Source organism: Neomonachus schauinslandi, chromosome 4 (assembly GCF_002201575.2).
Source record: "Neomonachus schauinslandi chromosome 4, ASM220157v2, whole genome shotgun sequence".
Lineage (NCBI taxonomy): Eukaryota > Metazoa > Chordata > Mammalia > Carnivora > Phocidae > Neomonachus > Neomonachus schauinslandi.
The window spans coordinates 27177925-27202131 of NC_058406.1; the positions used below are offsets into that span (position 1 = coordinate 27177925).

A 24207-nucleotide genomic window follows, 5' to 3' on the forward strand; every position below is an offset into this window, starting at 1 on the left:
GGCTCTGCTCTCAGCAGGGAGTCTGCTTGAGATTCTCTCTCTCTCTCCCTCTCCCTCTGCCCTCCACCGGCTCTCACTCTTGCTCGCTCTCTCTCAAATAAATAACTCTTTAAGGGTGGGGGCGGAGCACAGGCTCTGGAGTCAGACAATTCTGCATAAGACCCAGGTTCTGCCAGATATACTACCTATATGATCTAGCTGAATTACTTAACCACACTAGGCTTTAGTTTTCTCATCTTTGAAATTGGGATACTAAAAATAACTAACCTATACAGGGTAGTTGTAAGGATGAAATTAATGTACATATATAGGGGCGCCTGAGTGGCTCAGTCGTTAAGCGTCTGCCTTCGTCTCAGGCCATGATCCCGGGGTCCTGGGATCGAGCCCCGCATCGGGCTCCCTGCTCGGCGGGGAGCCTGCTTCTCCCTCTCCCTCTGCCTGCCACTCCCCCTGCTTGTGCTCTCTCTCTCTCTGTGTCAGAGAAATAAATAAAATCGTAAAAAAAAAAAAAAATTTTTACATATATAAACAGGGTCTAGAATAGTACCTGTTATATAATGACTACTCAGCAAATGATAGCTATTATTTTTGTAAACAAATTTAAATTTAGTGAGATTAATAAGTTAAACGTAAATCATTGAATTGTAGAAAAATACAAAGAGGGGCGCCTGGGTGGCTCAGTTGGTTGGGCGACTGCCTTTGGCTCAGGTCATGATCCTGGAGTCCCTGGATCGAGACCCGCATCGGGCTCCCTGCTCGGCAGGGAGTCTGCTTCTCCCTCTGACCCTCCTCCCTCTCATGTGCTCTCTCTCTCAAATAAATAAATAAAATCTTTAAAAAAAAAAAAATACAAAGAAAGGATAATTTTCAGACTACTGAATGGAGTATAATCATTTAAGTTTAGAAATGATAGACTAGTTCACAAAAGACAATTGTTAGATTTACTGCATAAAAATTCAGTTTTCTGTATGTCACAAATATATAACTAAAATTAAAAGGAAACCAAATAAATAAATAAATGGAAACCAGTAGAATCTAAAAAATATTTGTTGCAAATGCAGACAACAAAGGGCTAGTTTATTATTAAAATACCTGTATAGATCTGTTACTGTGATTGAAGAAAAAATCCTTATGTCCTTTTAGATTAATGAGCAAAGAACATAATCCAGAATTTCTCAAGGAAAAATAAAACCAGTAAATATATAGAAAGTGCTGGTTTTCACTAATAGGTAAGGAAAACTACAAGTAAATAAAAGGAAAACTTTTATGTTACTAAATTAGCAGATGTATTTAAATATTATATTTAGCACTTGTGAGGATGCAGTGAATCTAGAATTTTAATATATTGCTGATGGCAATATACATTTTTTTAAATATTTTATTTATTGGACAGAGAGAGCACAAGCAGGGGGAGCGGCAGAGGGAGAGGGACAAGCGGGCTCCCTACTGAGCAGGGAGCCTGATGCGGGGCTCGAACCCAGGACCCTGGGATCATGACCTGAGCCGAAGGCAGACACTTAACCAACTGAGCCACCCAGGCACCCCAATAAAATATTTTTTTAAGATTTTATTTATTTGAGAGAGAAGTGCACATGCGCACAAGCCAGGTGGGAGACAGAGAAGGAGAGGAAATCTCAAGCAGACTCCACGCTGACTGCAGAGTCCAATATGGGGGCTCGATCTCATGACTGTGAGATCATGACCTGAGCCAAAATTAAGAGTCCCAGGTGCTTAACTGACTCAGCCACCCACACGCCTCAGCAGAATAAATTGCTAATATCGTTTCTATCAAAAGTATTATAATGTGTTTTTAGTTTGTGATTCAGTATTTTCAATTACAGAAAGGTGTTCAATGGAAAGAATTCAAAATGGAGAAAAATCTGTGTGTACAAATTGTCATAATGGCATCTGTGATATTAAAAAACTATTAAGAACTGGGGCGCCTGGGTGGCTCAGTTGGTTAAGCGACTGCCTTTGGCTCAGGTCATGATCCTGGAGTCCCTGGATCGAGTCCCGCATCGGGCTCCCTGCTCGGCAGGGAGCCTGCTTCTCCCTCTGACCCTCCCCCCTCTCATGTGCTCTCTCTCTCTCATTCTCTCTGTCTCAAATAAATAAATAAAATCTTTAAAAAAAAAAAAAAAAAAAAAAAAAAAACTATTAAGAACTGGTTTTAAACAATGAGTAAGTTACAGTATATTGAAATATGCAATGATTATAAATGATAGCTATAAAATTCAAAAGATATTTTTAAAGCTGTGATAAAATACAGTTTTTAAACTGTATTTATTTTAAACTCAAAGTTTAAACTCAAAGAATTTATAAATCAGTAGGGAGAGAACAAACAACTCAACTGAAAAATAGACAAAGGACATAAAACAGAAAAACAAATGGTCAGTTATCTTATGAAAAGATGTTCAGGGGCACCTGGGTGGCTCAGTCGGTTGGGTGTCTGCCTTTGGCTCATGATCTCGGGGTTCTGGGATCAAGCCCCACATCGGGCTGGTGCTCTCCCTCTCGTTCCCTCACTCTCTCTAATAAATAAATAAAATCTTAAAAAAAAAAAAGCCTCCTGGAAGTAGAAAGTGCATGACAGGGGGGCCTGGGTGGCTCAGTTGTTAGGCGTCTGCCTTTGGCTCAGGTCATGATTCCAGGGTCCTGGGATCGAGCCCTGTGTTGGTCTCTCTGCTCCGCAGGAGGCCTGCTTCTCCCTCTCACACTCCCCCTGCTTGGGTTCCCTCTCTCACTCTCTCTCTGTCAAATAAATAAAATCTTAAAAAAAAAAAAAAGTGCCTGATACATGGAACTAGTAGGGCTGCATGATACAAAGTAAATATACAAAAGTCAAGTGCTTTCCTAAATACCAAAAATGAACAACTAGAATTTAAAATGAAAAACACAGGGGTGCCTGGGTGACTCAGTCATTAGGCGTCTGCCGTTGGTTCGGGTCATGATCCCGGGGTCCTGGGATCGAGCCCCGCATTGGGCTCCCTGCTCTGTGGGAAGCCTGCTTCTCCCTCTCCCACTCCCCCTGCTTGTGTTCCCTCTCTCACTGTGTCTCTCTCTGTCAAATAAATAAATAAAATCTTTAAAAAATAAAAATAAAATGAAAAAGAGTACCATTTATATTAGTACCAAAAGAAAAAAAAAATTTCACTTAGGTATAAAATGTGTACAGGATCTATACAAAACTAGAAAACTTTGATAAAAGAAATCAAAGAAGCTCTAAACAGATAGTCCATCTTCAAGCATAGGAATACTTAACATTGTTAAGATGTTAATTCTTCCCCAGCCTGATTGATAGATTCAATGTAATCCCAATAAAAATCTCAGCAAGTTATTTTGTGGATATTGCAAACTGATACCGAAGTTTACATAGAGAGGCAAAAGACCTAGAATAGCTATCACAGTAGTGAAAAACAAAGTCAGAGAACTGACACTACCCGATGTCAAGACTTACTAAAAAGCCACATTAATCAAGAGTGTAGTATTAGCAAATTGACAGACGTATAGACCAATTGAACAAAATAAAGAACCCAGAAATAGACTCACACAAATGCAGTTAATTAACCTTTGACAAAGTAGCAAAGGCAATTTAATGGAGAAAGATAGCCTTTCAACAAATGGTACTAGAAAAAGCAGCCACATGCAAAAAAATGAATCTAGACACAGACCTTACATCTTTCACAAAAACTATAAAACAGTTAGAAAGTAATACAGAAGAAAACTCAGGTGACCTTGCATTTGGCAATGAGTTTCTAATTATAACCCCTAAAACATGATCTGTGAAAGAAAAAATTAATGAGTTGGACTTTATCAATATTAAAGATGTTTGGTCTTTATTAACATCAGAAACTGTTAAGAGAATGAAAAGACAGGTCACAGACGGGGAGAAAATATATGCAAAATACATACATGATAAAGAACTTGAAACCAAAATATACAAAGAACTCTTAAAACTGAAAAATAAGAGGGGCACCGGGTGGCTCAGTCATTAAGCGTCTGCCTTTGGCTCAGGTCATGATCCCAGGGTCCTGGGATTGAGCCGCACATCAGGCTCCCTGCTCAGCAGAGAGCCTGCTTCTCCCTCTCCCACTCCCCCTGCTTGTGTTCCCTCTCTCGCTGTGTCTCTCTCTGTCAAATAAATAAATAAAATCTTAAAAAAAAAAAACTGAAAAATAAGAAAACTCCCCCAAAGTAAAAGTGGGCAAAAGGCTGGAATAGGCACTTCACTAAAGAAGAAATACAGATGGCAAATAAGCATATGAAAAGATGCTCAACATTATGTGTCATTAAGGAATTGCAAATTAAAACAACAATAAGATATACCATACACCTATCAGAATGGCTGAAATCTAAAAAACTTATAATACCAAACGTTGGAGAGGATGCAGTACAACAGGAACACTCATTCTTTGCTGGTGGGAATACAAAATGGTACAGCCATTTTTTAAAAGGTTTAATTATTTAAGTAATCTCTACACCCCATGGGGGGCTTGAACTCACAACCCGGAGATCAAGAGTCTCATGCTCTTCTGACTGAGCCAACCAGGCGTGCTGGTGCAGCCACTTTGGAAGACAATTTGGCAGTCTCACCATTTGATAAAGCATTTCTGCTCCTACTTATTTACTAAAGTCAGTTGGAAACTTACGCCTACCCAAAATCCTACACATGAATGTTTATAGCAGCAGTCTTCATAATAACCAAAAACTGGAAGCAAGGTAAAAATAGGGAATAGATAACAAACTGTGGTACATCCATACAATGGAATATTATCTAGCAGTAAAAAGAAATGACTTATCAAGCCACGAAAAGACATGGAGGAACCTTAAATGCATATTGCTAAGTGAAAGAAGCCAATTAGAAAAGGGTACATACTGTATGACTCCCAACTATACAACATTTTAGAAAAGACAAAACTGTAGAGACATAAAAAGGCCAGTGGTTGGGGGCGCCTGGGTGGCTCAGTCGTTAAGCGTCTGCCTTCGGCTCAGGTCATGATCCCGGGGTCCCGGGATCGGGCCCCGCATCGGGCTCTCTGTTCAGCGGGAGGCCTGCTCCTCCCTCTCCCACTCCCCCTGCTTGTGTTCCCTCTCTCGCTGTGTCTCTCTCTGTCAAATAAATAAATAAAATCTTAAAAAAAAAAAAAGGCCAGTGGTTGTCAGGGTTTTGAGGAGAGGGAGGGAGGGATGAATAGGTGTAATACAGGGGATTTTTAGAGCAGTGAAACTATTCTTCATGATACTGTATGTACATGATGTTATACATTTATCAAAACCCATAGACCTGTCCAACAAAAGAATGAACCTTAATGTATACTGTGGACAACACATTAATAATAATTTATCAGTACTGGTTCATTAAATGTACCACACAATACAGGATGTTAGTAATATGGAAAACTGCAGGGGAAGGGGTAAGCATGTAGGAACTCTCTATGCAATCAGCTTAATTTTTCTGAAAATCTAAAATTTTATTTTTTATTTTTATTTTTTTTAAGATTTTATTTATTTATTTGACAGAGAGAGAGAGCACAAGCAGGGGGAGCATCAGGGAAAGGGAGAAGCAGGCTCCCTGCTGGGCACGGAACCCCATACAGGGCTCAATCCCAGGGCCCTCGGATCATGACCTGAGCCGAAGGCAGACACTTAACCATCTGAGCCACCCAGGCACCCCCCCAATCTAAAACTTTTGAAAAATAAAATCGAGGGGCACCTGGGTGGCTCAGTTGTTGGGCGTCTGCCTTTGGCTCAGGTCATGATCCCAGGGTCCTGGGATCGAGTCCCACGTCGGGCTCCCTGCTTGGCGGGGAGCCTGCTTCTCCCTCTCCCATTCCCCCTGCTTGTGTTCCTGCTCTCGCTATCTCTTTCTCTGTCAAATAAATAAATAAAATCTTTAAAAAAAAAAAAAAATTCTTTTGGATTTTTCTACCTAGACAGTCATGAACTCTGTGAACAGTTTTGTTTCTTCCTTCCCAGTCTGTATACTTTTATATCCTTTTCCTTTTGTTAGCTGGGAGTTAACAGTACAATGTTGAATAGCAGTGGTGAGAGGAAAGGAGACATCCTTGCATTCTTCCTGATTTTAAGGGGAAAGAATGTAGTTTCTCAATAGTATGAATGATGTTAGCTATAGGTTTTCTGTAATTTTTTTTTACCGAGTTGGGGAAGATCCCCTTTAGTCCTAGTTTGCTGAGAGTTTTTATCATGAATGCATGATGAAGTTTGTCAAATGCTTTCTCTGTATCTATTGTTATGATCATGATTTTTCTTAGTCTCTTAATGTGATCAATTGCATTAATTGATATTCACATGCTAAATCCCACTTGGTCATGGTGTATAATTACTATACATTCAATTTGCTAATATGTTGAGGATTTTTACATGTATGTTCATGAAGGATATCAACCTATAGTTTTCCTTTCTTGTAATGTCTATATCTGGTTTTGGTATTAGGGTGTAGAGCTTACTTAATTAAGAAAACAACTCAATATTTTCTAACTCAAATAAGTTAGAAAATATTCCCTCTGCTTCTGTTTTCTAGAAGATATTTTAGAGAATTTGGTATCATTTCTTATTTAAATGCTTGGGAGAATTCATCAGTGAAAACATCTGGGCCTGGTACTCTCTTTTTGGAAGGTTCTTAATTATTGATTAAATAATTATTGATTCAATAATTCAGTAAAAATGTAGGGCTTGAACTCATGACCCTGAGATCAAGATTCAGCCACCTAACCAACTAAGCCACTCAGGCACCCTGATTCAATTTCTTTAAAAAAAAAAAAAAAAAAAAGGCCCATTCAGATTTTCTGTTTCTTCTTTGTGAGTTTTGGTAGTGTCATTCAAGGAATTGTTCTACTTCGTGTAAGTTATCAAATTTGTGGGCCTATTGTTCATAATATTCTTTTATTATCCTTTAAATGGCCATAGGACCAATAGTGATGACCTTTTTTTATTTCTAATATTAATGATTCATGTCTTCTCTTTTTTTTTCTTTGGCTGGATGTTTATAAATTTCATTGATCTTTCCAAAGAACCAACTTTTTGGTTTCACTGATTATTGATTTCTTATTTTCAATTTCATTGACTTCTGCTCTGATTGTTAGTATTTCTTTCCTTTTGCTTGTTCCAGGTCTATATTTTTCTTTCTGTATTTCCCAAGGTAAAACATAGATTATTAATTTTAGATCTTTCTTCTTGTCTAATATATTGAATTCAATACCATAATTTCCTTCTAAGCACTGCTTTCACTGCATCCCACAAAAAAAAAAAAAAAAAAATTTTTTGTTTTCTTAATTAAGCTCTACACCCAACCTGAGGCTCAAACTCACGACCCTGAGATCAAGAGTCACATGCTCTACCAAGTCAGCCAGGCACCCTGCATCCCACAAAATTTTGATAAACTGTGTTCCATTTCCATTTAGTTCAAAATATTTTTAAATTTTTCAAGACTTCTTTGATCCAGGTGTTAACACAGAATTATATTAATATATAAATATATTGGGATTTCCCAGCTGTCTTTCTATTATTGATTTCTAGTTTAATTCCACTGTGGTCTGAGACCATATTTTGTACGATTTCTATTCTTTTCAATTTGTTAAGGTATGTTTTTGGACCAGAATGTGGTTTGTCTTGCCGAATATTCTGTGTAAGTTTGAGAAGAATGTGTGTTCTTGCTGTTATTGAATGAGGTATTTTATAAATGTCTTTTAGATTCAGTTAATTGATGGTGCTGCTCTAGTGAACTGTATCTACTTTTTTTTACAGCAGCTGCACCATTTTGCATTCCTACCAGTAATGTACAAAGGTTCCAGTTTTTCCACATCCTAGCAACACTTGTTAATTTCTTTTCTGTTTTTTTTTTTTTTTTGATAATAACCATCCTAATGGGTGTGAAGTGGTATCTCATTGTGGTTTTGATTTGCGTTTCTTGGTGATGTGGAGCATCTTTTCATGTGCCTATAAGTCATTTGTGATCTTCTTCAGAGACATTGTATATTTAGAGTCTCATACAGTACTAGCATGTATTAGGTGCACATTAAATATTTGTTGAATGAATGAATAAACCTTTTTGGAGGGCAGTTTTTCAGTATCTACAAAAATGTTAAATACATATATATACCTCTGACCCCTGAATTCTACTTGTAGAAATTTATCCTGAAGCTATAGTTATATAACCAAACAAAAATAAGTGTCAAGGATATTATTTATAGCATTGTTTGAAACAATGAAAACCTGGGGGCACCTCGGTGGCTCAGTTCTTAAGTGTCTGCCTTCGGTTCAGGTCATGATCCCAGGGTCCTGGGATCGAGCCCCACATCGGGCTCTCTGCTCAGTGGGAAGCCTGCTTCTCCCTCTCCCACTCCCCTTGCTTGTGTTCCCTCTCTCGCTCTCTCTCTCTGTCAAATAAATAAAATCTTAAAAAAAAAAAAAAACAAAACAATGAAAACCTGGAACAGGCTAAAAAATATCCATGCATGACTGGTTAGATAAAATGGCATTTAAAAACAGACTAACTGCTATTGTTACAAATAAGAGCAATTTGTATATTAAGATTCAGAACATACTGTATTATTGAGTGAAAATGACAGTTTGCAAAATAGAATGCAAGTTTGGTTTTAAAATGTTTTCCATGTGTTTTATAAGAAAAAAGGTATGTACACTGAACTCTTTATGGTAGTTATAATGGCAAAGAGGGGGAAGTTACAGGGGCCTTTTATTCTGTACACTGTAAAGACTCTTTTTAAATTAAAAGTTGGAAAATAAGATTGAAAGTTATAAGTATACTATGAATATAATTGCATTAAAATAATATAAGTGAGAAAATTACTGGAATAAAGTGCAATAAAATGCTAACAAGGGATTATGTATATTTTTCTTTCTGGTTTTTCAGTTATTACGGTTATACTGTTTTTATGGTGACAAAAATATACTTTCTTGGGCGCCTGGGTGGCTCAGATGGTTAAGCGTCTGCCTTCGGCTCAGGTCATGATCTCAGGGTCCTGGGATCGAGTCCCGCATCGGGCTCCCTGCTCCTTGGGAGCCTGCTCCTCCCTCTGTCTCTCTCTCTCTCTCATGAATAAATAAATAAAATCTTTAAAATATATATATATATATATATATATACTTTCTTATGTAAAGAATAAAACAACTGGGAAAATTATCACTAAATGTGTAAGCTAATCTTCAAGGCAGTATTGTTTTATTATTGTTATAATTTTTATACACTTCTTTTAAAGATTTTATTTATTTGACAGAGAGAACACAAGCAGGGGGAGCTACAGGCAGAGGGAGAGGGAGAAGCAGGCTCCCCGCTGAGCAGGGAGCCCAATGTGGGGATCGATCCCCAGCACCCTGGGATTATGACCTGAGCCGAAGGCAGACCCTTAACCGACTGAGCCACCCAGACACCCCTGTTATAATTTTTGGTGTCCTGTAATAGGATGGTGTATTTCAAGGGGGGAAATATAGTAGCTTAATTTTCAATAAAATTTGACCTTTTTTCTAACTAGAGGTATTTGCATTTGTTCTACAGCGGAAGTGAAACGCGTAGGAGATACACTTTTGGGTATGGCCACACAGTGTGTCCAAGTCAAGAATGTAATAAAAACATCCCCTCAAACTCTCTCAAACCTGTGCCTAAAGATAAATGTTAAACTCGGAGGGATCAATAATATTCTTGTACCTCATCAAAGGTAAGATAAGATAATCACTTAGTTAAATTTTAATTATTTTTCATATCCTAATTTTTCTGTATATTGCCATATCTAAGATCAGTGTAAGAGACAATCTTATTGATTCTTGCTATGGAAGATAAGTAAACATTTTAGAAAAGAATTTCAGACACGATTAAGAGAGTCCCTTGTGAAAATCCCCTCCCACTTCCATTTTTTAGTATATGCAGAGAACCTCCTGCCCAGCTAGAAAATATTGAGAGCTTTATTTATTTCTTGCTGGAGAGCTCACATTAACGAAGTTTCTCATTAGCTGATAGTCATCTTCAACCTGGAGTTATGAGACCACTCACTCACCTAGCAAGTAAGGAAATAAGGGAGGGTCTTGGGTGGGGCATATGAATTAATCAGTTGAGTAAGCCATATCAATCCCTGCTACGGTCATTGGGACGGTCATTGGGACGGTAGGTTTTACTGTTAGGTCTCCTTCATGTCTAAGAGCTCTTAGGAAGTGTGACATAATGACCTAGAAACAGGTCCTGGAGAAGAGGTGGTTATTTGGAGAATTGGACAACAGGTTTCCTTTTAGTAGTTGGAATAACTAGAGCTTTAAAAAGTAAAATATCTTGACCAGTGTGCACCACAAATAAGCATTAGAATAAGGATAGACCCATGTGTATTTGACACAAAAGCCCTTTTTTTTTTTCTGTTTTTCATCTACTTCCTGTTCCTGTTAAATAATTGAGATTCATAAATGAGATGGATACAGAATTTTATCAACAAGTCCACAAACTGAGAGACAGTCATTTGAATCTTAAAGGATATAGTTTTTTAAATAAGATGAACAACCAGCTGCTTTAAATAATATGTTCTCAAATTTATACTTTTGGCCAGGGGAGAGGGATTGGCAGAGTCCCATAATCCTTTTCAGTGTAAAGTTTAATGATTCTTTTTCTCATTGTGACATTACATAGTTTAAATGTAAGTAGATTACAGAAAGGTTGGTACAAACTGGTGGATTAATATGAGGAAGTTTATCATTTTATGTCTGTTACGAAGAATGCTGGCCCTTTGCAACCACCAGCACCACTGCTTAAGGCAGAAAATTGCTCTGAAGAAGACATTGGATAGACCCATTGTGATAGCTTTTACTTCACTGCGTTAGGAATTCATGAATCAAGAGACTAAAGCAGTAGTCCAGGCCTTTGAGGCTGTTCTGTGCTGGGTCAGCAGCTTGCAGTTGCGTTGCAGTAGTATAAACAGATAAATGCATAATGAAAAAATGAATTTTCTAACTCTTTTAAAAAATGTGTTTAAGACCTTCTGTGTTCCAGCAACCAGTGATCTTTTTGGGAGCAGACGTCACTCATCCACCAGCTGGTGATGGGAAGAAGCCTTCGATTGCTGCTGTAAGTGTCATTAGGCAGGTTTATCTTGTCTAAAGTTTAGATGATCAACATTGTGGTTTCAGCTTTTTGAATTTTAATGACACTCTCTTTGAAACCAATTTTTATAAATATATATATATATAATATATATAGAGAGAGAGAATCAACTTTCAAATATTCTTTGGATTTTTTTCTCTCTTTTTTTTTTTTTTTTTTTAAGATTTCATTCATTTATCTGAGAGAGAGAGTGAGAGAGAGAGCACAAGAGGGAGGAGCGGGAGAGGGAGAAGCAGACTCCCTGCCGAGCAGGCAGCCCGATGCGGGACTCGATCCCTGGACTCCAGGATCATGACCTGAGCCGAAGGCAGCCGCCCAACCAACTGAGCCACCCAGGCGCCCCTCTTTGGATTTTTTTAAAGGAATGATTATTCTCTGGTTTGGGGGCTACAAGTTACATATATATTTATTAAATGAAGCTTATTAATTGTATTACTCAAGTCTTTTTTCCTAATGTATCTATTTGGCTTATGATAATATATTTTCAGTTAGCTTTTGTTCCAAGAGTTTATATGTATTTCAGTAGTGTCTTTGTTACAGAAGATGCATTACATAAAAGCTTGGTAGATTGCATTTTTTTTTCAGTGTAAAATATCTTCTACCTTTGTCCAATCTAATACTTTTTCACCTGAATTCTTTGTTTTAATACTGCCACTCCGGGCGCCTGGGTGGCTCAGTCGGTTGAGTGTCTGCCTTCAGCTCAGGTCATGGTCCTGGGGCCCTGGGATCGAGCCCCATGTCAGGCTCCTTGCTTAGCAGGGAGTCTGCTCCTTCTCCCTCTGCCCCCGCTTGTGCTCGTGCTCTGTCTCTCTCAAAAAAACAAACAAACAAAAAAACTTAATACTGCCACTCCTCCTTTTAACATTTGCCTTTTATATCTTTGCCCACCTCTATGTTTGGTAAAGTTTCTGTGTCAGTTCTTTAAGTGTATTTCTTTTCTTTTTTTTTTTTAAAGATTTTATTCATTTATTTATTTTAGAGAGAGCACATGACAGGGGGAGGAGCGGGGGTGGGGGGAGGAAGAGGGAAGGGAAAAGAATCTCAAGCAGACCCCACACTGAGCGCCGAGCCCATCAAGGGGCTCAATCTCATGACCCGGAGATTGTGACCTGAGCCGAAACCAAGAGAGTCAGCCACTTACTGGACTGAGCCACCCAGGGGGCCCCTAAGTGTATCTTTTTTTTTTTTTTTTTAGATTTTTATTTATTTATTTGACAGAGAGAGAGAGAGCACAAGCAGGCAGAAGAGCAGGGAGAGGGAGAGGGAGAAGCAGACTCCCCACCGAGCAGGGAGCCCGACACGGGGCTCGATCCCAGGACCCCGGGATCATGACCGGAGCCGAAGGCAGTTGCTTAACCAACTGAGCCACCCAGGTGCCCCCCCTAAGTGTATCTTTTATAAACTTCAGAAAGCCAAATAATTTTTTACCCAACTTGCAATTGCTTACTTTTTTAAAAATGCCAACATTTTTTAAATTTAAACATTTTTAAATTTAAACATTTTTTAAATGTCAGCATATTTTAGGCATACTTGATAAATTTCAGAAATTAAACTAAGACTTTTTATGTATTTTTTCTATCACCCATTATAATTTTTACATAAATTTCAAGTTTCAACAATCTGGTACATTTTTTTATCCATGAAAATGATGTTAAAGTAATGTTAAAATTTTCACCTGACATTCCAAAGCTATCTTCATTAATGGAAGAAATTTGCTTTTATCTGTTAATAAATTATATTGCTTAGGGCACCTGGGTGGCTCAGTTGGTTAAGCATCTGACTCTTGGTTTCTGCTCAGATCATGATCTCATGGATCCTGAGACAGAGCCCTGTGTAGGGCTCCCCACTCAGTGGGGAGTCAGCTTGAAGAGTCTCTCCCTCTGCCCCTCCCCCGACTCATGCACATGCCCACTCGAGCTCTCTTTCTCTCTAAAATAAATAAATCTTTGGGGTGCCTGTATGGCTCAGTGAGTTAAGCATCTGTCTTTAGCTCGGGTCGTGATCCCAGAGTCTTAGGATTGAGCCCTGTGTCGAGCTCCCTGCTTGGCAGGGTATCTGCTTCTCCCTTTCCCTCTCCCCCTACTTGTGCTCTCTTTCTCTATCAAATAAGTAAAATCTTTTTAAAAATAAAATAAAATCTTTTAAAAAATAAATTCTGAAAAAAAATAAATTCTGTTGCTTTTTATTCTTATAGTTATGCATGAATTGTCGTTTCAGATGTCCTAGAGGTAGTATGGAGCCACTTCTGATATTCATAAAAATGTTCTTATAGTAAATGGAATTATTTTTTCAAAGAAGAGATTCAAAAGACTTACTTTGGATTTGCTATTTTGGGATCTATTTTCCAAGAAAGTTTAAGCATAGTTGGATTGTTGGACTTCTGGGTAGTCATTGTCCTTTTCTACTAAATCCATTTCTAACAAATACCCACTTTCTTTTATTATTAAGTAGAATGTATTAATTGATTCTTTTTGCTACATGGCTTTATTCCCAAGAACTTAAAGACCATTGTGAAAAATCTAAGTAATAAATGCCACATAGTATAATAGATATTTAATAGCAATATAAATTAAAATTTAGATTGCAAAAACCTGGTGTGTTTTAAGAATGTTGAGAAATGCAGGGAATTGGAGTGTAGTATAACAGATTCTGAGGCCAAGTAAGCTTTTGTGTGGCTGTTTGTGTCATCAGAAGGGGTATAGATTTATTTTTTTAGTAGTGAGATACCATTCAGAGGAAAGAAATGGCTAGAGTTCCTTTTTTTAACCTATAGAAGATAAAGAAAAAGCAGATACAATCCCATGTATGTAGTGGACGAGTTCTAGTTCATTTTTTAAAAAACTCTTGATTATTTTCTAGTCTGACCTAACACAGAAGAAAAACAAGAATTTTCCATATTTTGGTTTCAAGTAATAAGTCGTTAAAGTACTGACAGGAAGTTAAGTACTCTTTTGAAGTACTATTTTTATTTATTTTTAATTGAGGTATAACTGACATATATTAGTTTTAGGTGTGCAGCATAATGATTCAATATACGTATATGTTTTTAAAAGATCACCATAATAAATCTGATTAACATCTGTCACCATACATAATTACAAAATATTTTTCCTTGTGATGAGAACTTTTAAGATGTACTCTCAGCAACTTTCAGATATTCAATACAGTATTTTTTTTTTTTTAAAGATTTTATTTATTTATTTGACAGAGAGAGACACAGTGAGAGCAGGATCACAAGCAGGGGGAGAGGGAGAGGGAGAAACAGGCTTCCCGCGGAGCAGGGTGCCCGATGCGGGGCTCGATCCCAGGACCCTGGGATCATGACCTGAGCCGAAGGCAGACGCTCAACGACTGAGCCACCCAGGCGCCCCTCAAAACAGTATTATTAATGATAGTCCTCATACTGTATGCTTTATAGTACCTCTCAGTGACGTAATTTATTTTTTAACTGGAAGTTTGTACCTTTTGACCCCTTCCCCATTTCATCTATCAGCCACTCCCTGCCTCTGGCAACTACCAGTTCATTCACTGTATCTATGAGCTTGGTTGTTTTTGTTCTGTTGTATTTTGTTTTGTTTTACCACATATAAGTGAGGTCATATGGTATTTCTCTTTCTCTGTCTGACTTTTTTCACTTAGCATAATTCCCTCAAGGTCCATCCATGTATGCATAAATGGCAAGAGATCATTCTTTTTAATGGCTGAATAATATTCCACTGTGTATATGTGTCACTTTTTTTTTAATCCATTCATCCATTGATGGACAGGTAGGTTGTTTTCACATTTTGGCTACTGTAATACTGCAGTGAACATGGGGGTGCAGACTTCCATTTTTGAAGCACTGGTGTAAATACTACTCTGGAAGAAAGAAGCTGGAGGCAGAGTGTCCACCTGGTTCTCAGCCTTGGCTCTGATCAAAATGTAGACATTTTAAAAATATTCGTGTCCCGGAGATCATTCTTTAGTAGGTCTGTGAGTAACTATAGTCAAGGTGAATTTTTAAGTTCATGCTTCAAAGTTTCCTTTACTCCAAACACATAATAATATTAAACAGTATAGGGGCGCCTGGGTGGCTCAGTCGTTAAGCGTCTGCCTTCGGCTCGGGTCATGGTCCCAGGGTCCTGGGATTGAGCCCCGCATCAGCCTGCTTCTCCCTCTCCCACTCCCCCTGCTTGCGTTCCCTCTCTCTCTGTGTCTCTCTCTGTCAAATAAATAAAATCTTAAAAAAATAATAATAATAAAAAAATAAAAAATAATATTAAACAGTATACACACAGAGAAAATTAAGATAGTTACTCTCAAAACCAAGATTAATTTCTTTAAGGACTGGATGCAGAACACAAACACAATGCAGTAAGAGGGATTATGGATTCAAGCCTCTGGTCTAGGACATTGCAGTAAGAGAGGAAAAATTCTTTTAAAATTTATGAAGCTTAACAGTTCTAAGATGATGTTTCAGAGTCTTAAGTATGGCTTCTGGGGTGGTTTGCTAAAGTATAAAAGATATAAAGAGAAATCCAGGGTTTGAATGGGTCCTCTTACCACCTTTCTCTTATTCTCCTTATGAATGTCTGTCTCTTTTCTTACTAATCTTTAAATATACCAACAACATCTATAAATTAGAATCTTACTAAATGTACAGAGGCGCCTGGCTGGCTCAGCCAATAGAGCATGTGACTCTTGATCTTAGGGTCATGAGTTTGGGCCCCACTTTGGCCATAGACTAGTTTAAAAATAAAAACAGATTTTTTAAAAAATGTAAAGCACAGCCTACTTAATAGGAAAACAGTTCATTGGGGTTTTTTTTAAGATTTTATTTTTAAATAATCTCTATACCTAATGTGGGTTTTGAACTCATGACTTCGAGATCAAGAGTCACACACTCCACCAACTTGAGTCAGCCAGGCACCCCAGAAAATAGTTTTTAACCCTATACTGAGTCTTTTTTTCTGTTCTCCCCTGGGAATTACTGATTTTTTTTATTACTCTCAAAATGAACTAAAAATGAACTTTTATTACTCTCAAAATAAATAATAAGGTTGTAATAAAATACAAATTTAAATGAAATCCATGTACTTTTTTTCCATTTTTTTTATTGTGGTAAAATTCATATTGATGTAGTTTTGATTGTCTTAATTTCTATTTTTCTTTACTTTTTCCAACCTAGGTTGTAGGTAGTATGGATGCCCACCCAAGCAGATACTGTGCCACAGTAAGAGTTCAGAGACCCCGACAGGAGATCATCCAGGACTTGGCCTCCATGGTTCGAGAACTTCTCATTCAGTTTTATAAATCAACTCGGTTCAAACCTACTCGTATCATCTTTTATCGGGATGGTGTTTCAGAAGGACAGTTTAGGCAGGTTGGTTGCTTGGGATCGCATTATACTATGGTTAAATCAGATACTGTGTTTATAATATGGTGTCTAGTCTGAGGTTAGAAGTCTTAATTAGGTTGAGAATTCCCAAAGTCAAAATTTGATACTTCTTAGATTATCTCTTCTAAGATGTTTACTATGGATTTGTAAGCCTTGATTGCTAAAATCATGCTCTGGTAATAGTTAAAATGGAATAGAGAAGTATATTTAGCTGTAAAGTGGTAAGATCAAGAAGTTCTAAGACTAAATCATGATCTTACTTTGAAGTATATATAAGAGAACAGCTCACTATGTCAAATCTTTCCATTTCATCTCCTCTAGGTATTGTATTATGAACTGCTAGCAATTCGAGAAGCCTGCATCAGTTTGGAGAAAGACTATCAACCTGGAATAACCTACATTGTGGTTCAGAAGAGACATCACACTCGATTATTTTGTGCTGACAGGACAGAAAGGGTAATCTTACATCTGTTGTAATACTATTATGAAACAAGGTTATCTCATATAGTTCATAGAGCACTAAACAGCGGCTGTCTGCCCACAGCATGGGTTCCAGTGTATAGTAGCAGATCTCAGCATACCACACTATGAGTAGAGAAGCGTCAAAGTAGGTTGTTACTTTTCAACTGCCTAGATTGTCTGTTAACACTCCCAAGTGTTCGGAATCCCATTAATGCTTTTTGTTATTGTGAAGAAACCCATAGTTTTAAAGTTGTTCTTTCTATTCCTATACGTCTTAAATGTTCAGAGGGGAAAAGGTGCATTTATTTTCAAAAATATCTTGTAAAAGTCAGTTTTTTTAAAAAGGTAGGAACTTTCTAGAATGGTTAGTAGAAATTCATGCAAAGCAACTTTTAAATAATGTGTCCTTTAAAATTCACAGAATTTTTTTTAAGATTTTATTTATTTTTAAGTAATCTCTACACCCAATGTGGGGCTCAAACTCACTACACTGAAATCAAGAGTTGCATGCTCTGCTGACTGAGCCAGCCAGGTACCGCCCCACAGAATTATTTTTTATATTTTGTAGTATGACTGTATTTTTATAATTAGAGAAGGAGGGGTAAATACCTAGGGAAATCTGTCTTCTTGTTTACATGCAGCGTAGGCGAGTAGCAGTCTTGGCCCCCATCTTTCAAACCTTGGAGCAGAGAAATCTGAGGATTGCAAGTGTTGGTGTCTCCTTGGAGAAAAGGGGTCAACAGAAAAGACAGAGAGGAGTGTATCTCTGCTTTGGTATATATTTAGCCTTTGGTTACACTTTCCGTGTAACTTTGGGCAAGTAACTTAACACCTCTGTGCCTGTTTCCTTCCCAACAAGGTTTGGGTGATATTAGTATTTTCCTTTATTGGGTTGTTAAGAGGATTAAGTAAATTAAATTATGTAATGTATCCAAAATGGTGCTTGGCACATACTAAGCACTCAATAAAGGTTGGCTAGTAGTTGTAGAGTGGTGGTGATGGTGGTCACAATAGAGGAAAAGAAATCATAATAGCAGACATTGTTCTAGGTATGTGTCATAAATTTAACTCATTTAATCTTCACAACACTGTAAGGTATTTGCTATTATTATCGTCATTTTCCACAGGAAGAAACTGGGGCATATGAGGTTAAAGAACAAGGTTATAAAGCTAGTAATTGGTAGAGCGAGGACTCGGGTCAAGCAGCCTGGCTCCAGAGTACTCATTATCACTGTCCTATAGCACCTCTCTAATAGCAGTAGTGAGAGTTCCTTATTATGGCCTCCTGGTTGTTAAAGGCGTTTGACCCTGAATTACTGGGTACATTTTTGTACCTAGAAAACCAAATGTTTCTTCAACAGTAGGATTAGGAATACCTAAGTTAGATTTAATGATTACTAGCATCTGATGTTTAGTCATTCTAGTCCTTCATTCGTCTACTTCTCTTTCACCTTTGTTCTAAATACTACTACTACTAATAGATGAGAGATAATTATAAATGAGGAATCAGAGGCACAGAGAGGTAAGATACCATGCCCTAAATAGCCCAACTAGAAACTGGTGGGGCTGTGATATGAACCCATTCTGCTACTTCTCTAAGTAGAGTAAAACTTTTTATATGTGTTAATTTGATTTATGTATTAAGAGTAAGCATAATTTAGTTGATTATGAACTATTTTTGTTTTGTACTTGGTGAAGGCTAACTGGTATACACAGCTATAACTCAAGCCACTACCTGATAGTAGTCCCTCACATGCAGAAAGAATATCTGAATAGTAAAATGGTTTTTAATTTGTTAGCCTTATAAATCTAGACTTAGAATTACTGATTTTAAATGTGTTTAGGGATAAAGAGGTAGAGGTGAGTATACATATGCATTTTAAAGTGTTTTATTAGAAGCCTTTCATTATCAGAAATTTTGAACCATTTCATTCATATTCACATCATAGCTATGCATGGTACAGATTTCCTTACAGGATGTTGAACTGCTAGTATGAAATAAGAGGAATAGGGCCTTTGCAGTCCAGTTCTGTATTTGACTCCCGGTTCTGCCTTTTATTGTGTGCTGTTCAGCAAAGTATTTCATATTCCTGAGCCCAAGGTTCCCGAACATGTGGGAATAATACCTAATTAACAGGAATTTATTGATTGGAAATAATGTATGTTATGTGCCTGGCCCATATATGGTTAACAAATGGTAACTACAGTTGATGTTATTGTCAGCATTCTTTCTCTCTAAAAATACAGTGTTCTCCAAGGAAAATGCTAGTTTTCATAAATTACACATTCAAGAGTACCTGCTGTTCCCAGTTACCATAAATTGGAGCAGTTAAAGTAATTTTTAAAAACTTTTTTAAGTGTTCCACCCATATTGGGATCACCTACTAGCTAAGCACCAGTAGACACTTAGTAACTCTTTGTTGTTTATCAGCTCTCACTTTCAGCAACATGTAAGAATAGGAACCAGGACTAGAATAAGCTCTGCTATTAATGCCTGCTCAAGTAATATTTGAAGCTGAAAGTAGTGAAACACAGGATCAGCCTATATATATTTATATATTTTTTTAAAGTGCTTTCAGATACATTCTTTACCTTTGTCCTGTTTGTTTAAACTTTGACCAAACAAATCTAGGTTGGAAGAAGTGGCAATATCCCAGCTGGAACAACAGTTGATACAGATATTACACACCCATACGAGTTTGATTTTTACCTCTGTAGCCATGCTGGAATACAGGTAAGCCTACCCTGTAGGTGAAATGTTCTAATTCAGGAACTTCCATTCTTATGTATCTTTTTTTAAATCTCAGAAAAAGAAAAAAACACTGTTCTCTGCACTCCAAATTGTTTCCACATTTCACTGAGGTGAAACTCTCAGTAAATAAATTTCTTCCCCTTCTTTACCTTGAGTTAGGGGCTTATTTCTATGAAAATACCAGAATATAAGTAGCCTAATAGAATGAATTGCCCCAAACTGAGTCCTCAGTTTAACCTAAAACTTCAAAAAATTTAATATACCTGATTCTTCCTTTGATATTTGCCTCTTTTTGATAATAATACTTCACAAAGTTTTGGCATTTACTGGCAGATATTGAGCATGTGAAAGAGTTTAATTGTAGATTTACAGCTTTAAGTTTCAGTTAAATAATTTTTAAAAATTTTTTATTGTTATGTTAATCACCATACATTACATCATTAGTTTTTGACGTAGTGTTCCATGATTCATTGTTTGCGTATAACACCCAGTGCTCCATGCAGAACGTGCCCTCTTTTTAATACCCATCACCGGGCTAACCCATCTCCCCACCCCCCTCCCTTCTAGAACCCTCAGTTTGTTTCTCAGAGTCCATAGTCTCTCATGGTTCGTCTCCCCCTCCGATTTCTGCCGCCTTTCATTTTTCCCTTCCTACTATCTTCTTCTTCTTCTTTTTTTTTTTTAACATATAATGTATTATTTGTTTCAGGGGGACAGGTCTGTGATTGAACAGTCTTGCACACTTCACAGCGCTCAGCATAGCACATACCCTCCCCAGTGTCTATCACCCAGCCACCCCATCCCTCCCACCCCCCACCACTCCAGCAACCCTCAGTTTGTTTCCTGAGATTAAGAATTCCTCATATCAGTGAGGTCATATGATACATGTCTTTCTCTGATTGACTTATTTCGCTTACCACAACCAAGTGGGATTTGTCCCTGGGCTGCAAGATTGGTTCAACATCCGCAAATCAATCAACGTGATACAATACATTAATAAAAGAAAGAACAAGAATCATATGATCCTCTCAGTAGATGCAGAAAAAGCATTTGACAAAGTACAGCATCCTTTCTTGATCAAAACTCTTCAGAGTATAGGCATTGAGGGTACATACCTCAATATCATAAAAGCCATCTATGAACAACCCACAGCGAATATCATTCTCAATGGGGAAGAACTGAGAGCTTTCCCCCTGAGGTCAGGAACACAGCAGGGATGTCCACTATCACCACTGCTATTCAACATAGTATTAGAAGTCCTAGCCACAGCAGTCAGACAGCAAAAAGAAATAAAAGGCATCCCATTCGGCAAAGAAGAAGTCAAACTCTCACTCTTTGCAGATATGATACTTTATGTGGAAAGCCCCAAAGACTCCACCCCAAAACTGCTAGAACTCATACAGGAATTCAGTAAAGTGGCAGGATATAAAATCAATGCACAGAAATCAGTGGCATTCCTATACACCAACAACAAGACAGAAGAAAGAGAAATTAAGGAGTCGATCCCATTTATAATTGCACCCAAAACCATAAGATACCTAGGAATAAATCTAACCAAAGAGGCAAAGGATCTGTACTCAGAAAACTATAAAATACTCATGAAAGAAACTGAGGAAGACACAAAGAAATGGAAAAACGTTCCATGCTCATGGATTGGAAGAACAAATATTGTGAAGATGTCAATGCTACCTAGAGCAATCTACACATTCAGTGCAATCCCCATCAAAATACCATCCACTTTTTTCAAAGAAATGGAACAAATAATCCTAAAATTTGTATGGAAGCAGAAAAGACCCTGCATAGCCAGAGGAATGTTGAAAAAGAAAAGCAAAGCTGGCGGCATCACAATTCCGGACTTCCAGCTCTATTACAAAGCTGTCATCATCAAGACAGTATGGTACTGGCACAAAAACAGACACATAGATCAATGGAACAGAATAGAGAGCCCAGAAATGGACCCTCAACTCTATGGTCAACTAATCTTTGACAAAGCAGGAAAGAATGTTCAATGGAAAAAAGACAGTCTCTTCAACAAATGGTGTTGGGAAAATTGGATAGCCACATGCAGAAGAATGAAACTGGACCATTTCCTTACACCACACACAAAAAGAGACTCCAAATGGTTGAAAGACCTCAATGTGAGACAGGAGTCCATCAAAATCCTAAAGGAGAACACAGGCAGCAACCTCTTCGACCTCAGCCGCAGCAACTTCTTCCTAGAAACATCGCCAAAGGCAAGGGAGGCAAGGGCAAAAATGAACTATTGGGACTTCATCAAGATAAAAAGCTTTCGCAAAGCAAAGGAAACAGTCAACAAAACCAAAAGACAACCGACAGAATGGGAGAAGATATTTGCAAATGACATATCAGATAAAGGGCTAGTATCCAAAATCTATAAAGAACTCATCAAACTCAACACCCAAAGAACAAAGAATCCAATCAAGAAATGGGCAGAAGACATGAACAGACATTTTTCCAAAGAAGACATCCAAATGGCCAACAGACACATGAAAAAGTGCTCAATATTGCTCGGCATCAGGAAAATCCAAATCAAAACTTCAATGAGCTACCACCTCACACCAGTCAGAATGGCTAAAATTAACAAGTCAGGAAATGACAGATGTTGGCGGGGATGCGGAGAAAGGGGAACCCTCCTACACTGTTGGTGGGAATGGAAGCTGGTGCAGCCACTCTGGAAAACAGTATGGAGGTTCCTCAAAAAGTTGAAAATAGAGCTACCATATGAGCCAGCAATTGCACTACTGGGTATTTACCCCAAAGATACAAAAGTAGGGATCCAAAAGGGTACGTGCACCCCGATGTTAATAGCAGCAATGTCCACAATAGCCAAACTGTGGAAAGAGCCAAGATGTCCATCGACAGATGAATGGATAAAGAAGATGTGGTATATATATACAATGGAATATTATGCAGCCATCAAAAGGAATGAGATCTTGCCATTTGCAACGACGTGGATGGAACTGGAGGGTATTATGCTGAGCGAAATAAGTCAAACAGAGAAAGACGTGGGACGCCTGGGTGGCTCAGTCGGTTAAGCGGCTGCCTTCGGCTCAGGGCATGATCCCAGTGTACTGGGATCAAGTCCCACATCGGGCTCCCTGTTCACCGGGGAGCCTGCTTCTCCCTCTGCCTGCCGCTCTCCCTGCTTGTGATCTGTCTCTCTCTGACAATAAATAAATAAAATCTTAAAAAAAACAAAAACAAAAAACAGAGAAAGATGTATCATATGACCTCACTGATATGAGAATTCTTAATCTCAGGAAACAAACTGAGCGTTGCTGGAGTAGGGGTGGGGTGGGAGGGATGGGGTGACTGGGTGATAGACACTGGGGAGGGTATGTGCTCTGGTAAGCGCTGTGAACTGTGCAAGACTGTTGAATCTCAGATCTGTACCTCTGAAACAAATAATGCAATATATGTTAAGAAAAAAAAAAAGGTAACAGGAGGGGAAGAATGAAGGGGAAATCGGAGGGGTAGACGAACCACTCCGAACCATGAGAGACAATGGACTCTGAAAAACAAACTGAGGGTTCTGGGTGGGGGGGGAGGATGGGTTAGCCTGGTGATGGGTATTGAGGAGGGCACGTTCTGCATGGAGCACTGGGTGTTATGCACAAACGAGGAATCATGGAACACTACATCTAAAACTAATGATGTAATGTATGGGGATTAACATAACAATAAAAAATTAAAAAAAAAAAAGAATTTTCAAACTCCCAGAGATCAAAAACAGGAGTCTTGTTTTTTACCAGCTATAATTAAAAATCCAGTCATTTCTAACCAGTATAAGAGATTATTTTTTCATATCACTATTTTTATCAGTGATTAACAGATCCTTCAACAACATTTTAGCCAAATTCCATAACTTCTTGACAATTTTATTGGTCTTATTGGTGTTATTTTCTCCCTTCCCCATTTTATTTTGAGGTAAAATTCCCACTCGTTTTTTTTAAGATTTTATTTATTCATTTGAGACACAGGGATAGAGCATGAGCAGGGAGAGAGGCAGAGGAAGAGGGAGAAGCTGGCTCCCCGCTGAGCGAGGAGCCCGATGTGGGGCTCAATCCCAGGACCCTGGGATCATGACCTGAGCCAAAGGCAGATGCTTAACCATCTGAGCCACCTAGGTGCCCCTTATTTATTTATTTCAGACAGAGAATGAAAGAGAGCATGAGGGGGGCGGGCAGAGGGAGAAGCAGACTCCCCACTGAGCAAGGAGTCCAACATGGGGCTCGATCCCAGGACCCTGGGATCATGACCTGAGCCGAAGACAGACTTTTAACCGACTGAGCCACTCAGGCACCCCTCCCACTCATTTTTAAAACTTAAATTTATAAATGAAGTCAAAGCTTGCTACTCCCTTCCACCCTTCATCTGCCCAGGACAGGCCAGAGCTTTAGTCCTGGTAACTTTGAGAAGAGGAGAGGACCATGGCCTGACTCGGAGATACCTCTTTCCCCTTCTCCTTCTTGGACTCTC

The 24207-nt window shown here is 38.2% G+C and overlaps 1 protein-coding gene across 1 annotated transcript in view; it reads left to right on the plus strand.

The window, feature by feature from the left end:
• LOC110574889 (protein argonaute-3) overlaps window positions 1-24207 on the plus strand; it is a 124099-nt gene that overhangs the window by 92366 nt on the left and 7526 nt on the right. Inside the window, exons 13-17 of the mRNA XM_021683695.2 lie at window positions 9533-9692; window positions 10990-11080; window positions 16284-16478; window positions 16815-16949; window positions 19588-19689. Coding sequence (XP_021539370.1) covers window positions 9533-9692; window positions 10990-11080; window positions 16284-16478; window positions 16815-16949; window positions 19588-19689 — 683 coding nt within the window. The remainder of the gene's footprint in view (window positions 1-9532; window positions 9693-10989; window positions 11081-16283; window positions 16479-16814; window positions 16950-19587; window positions 19690-24207) is intronic.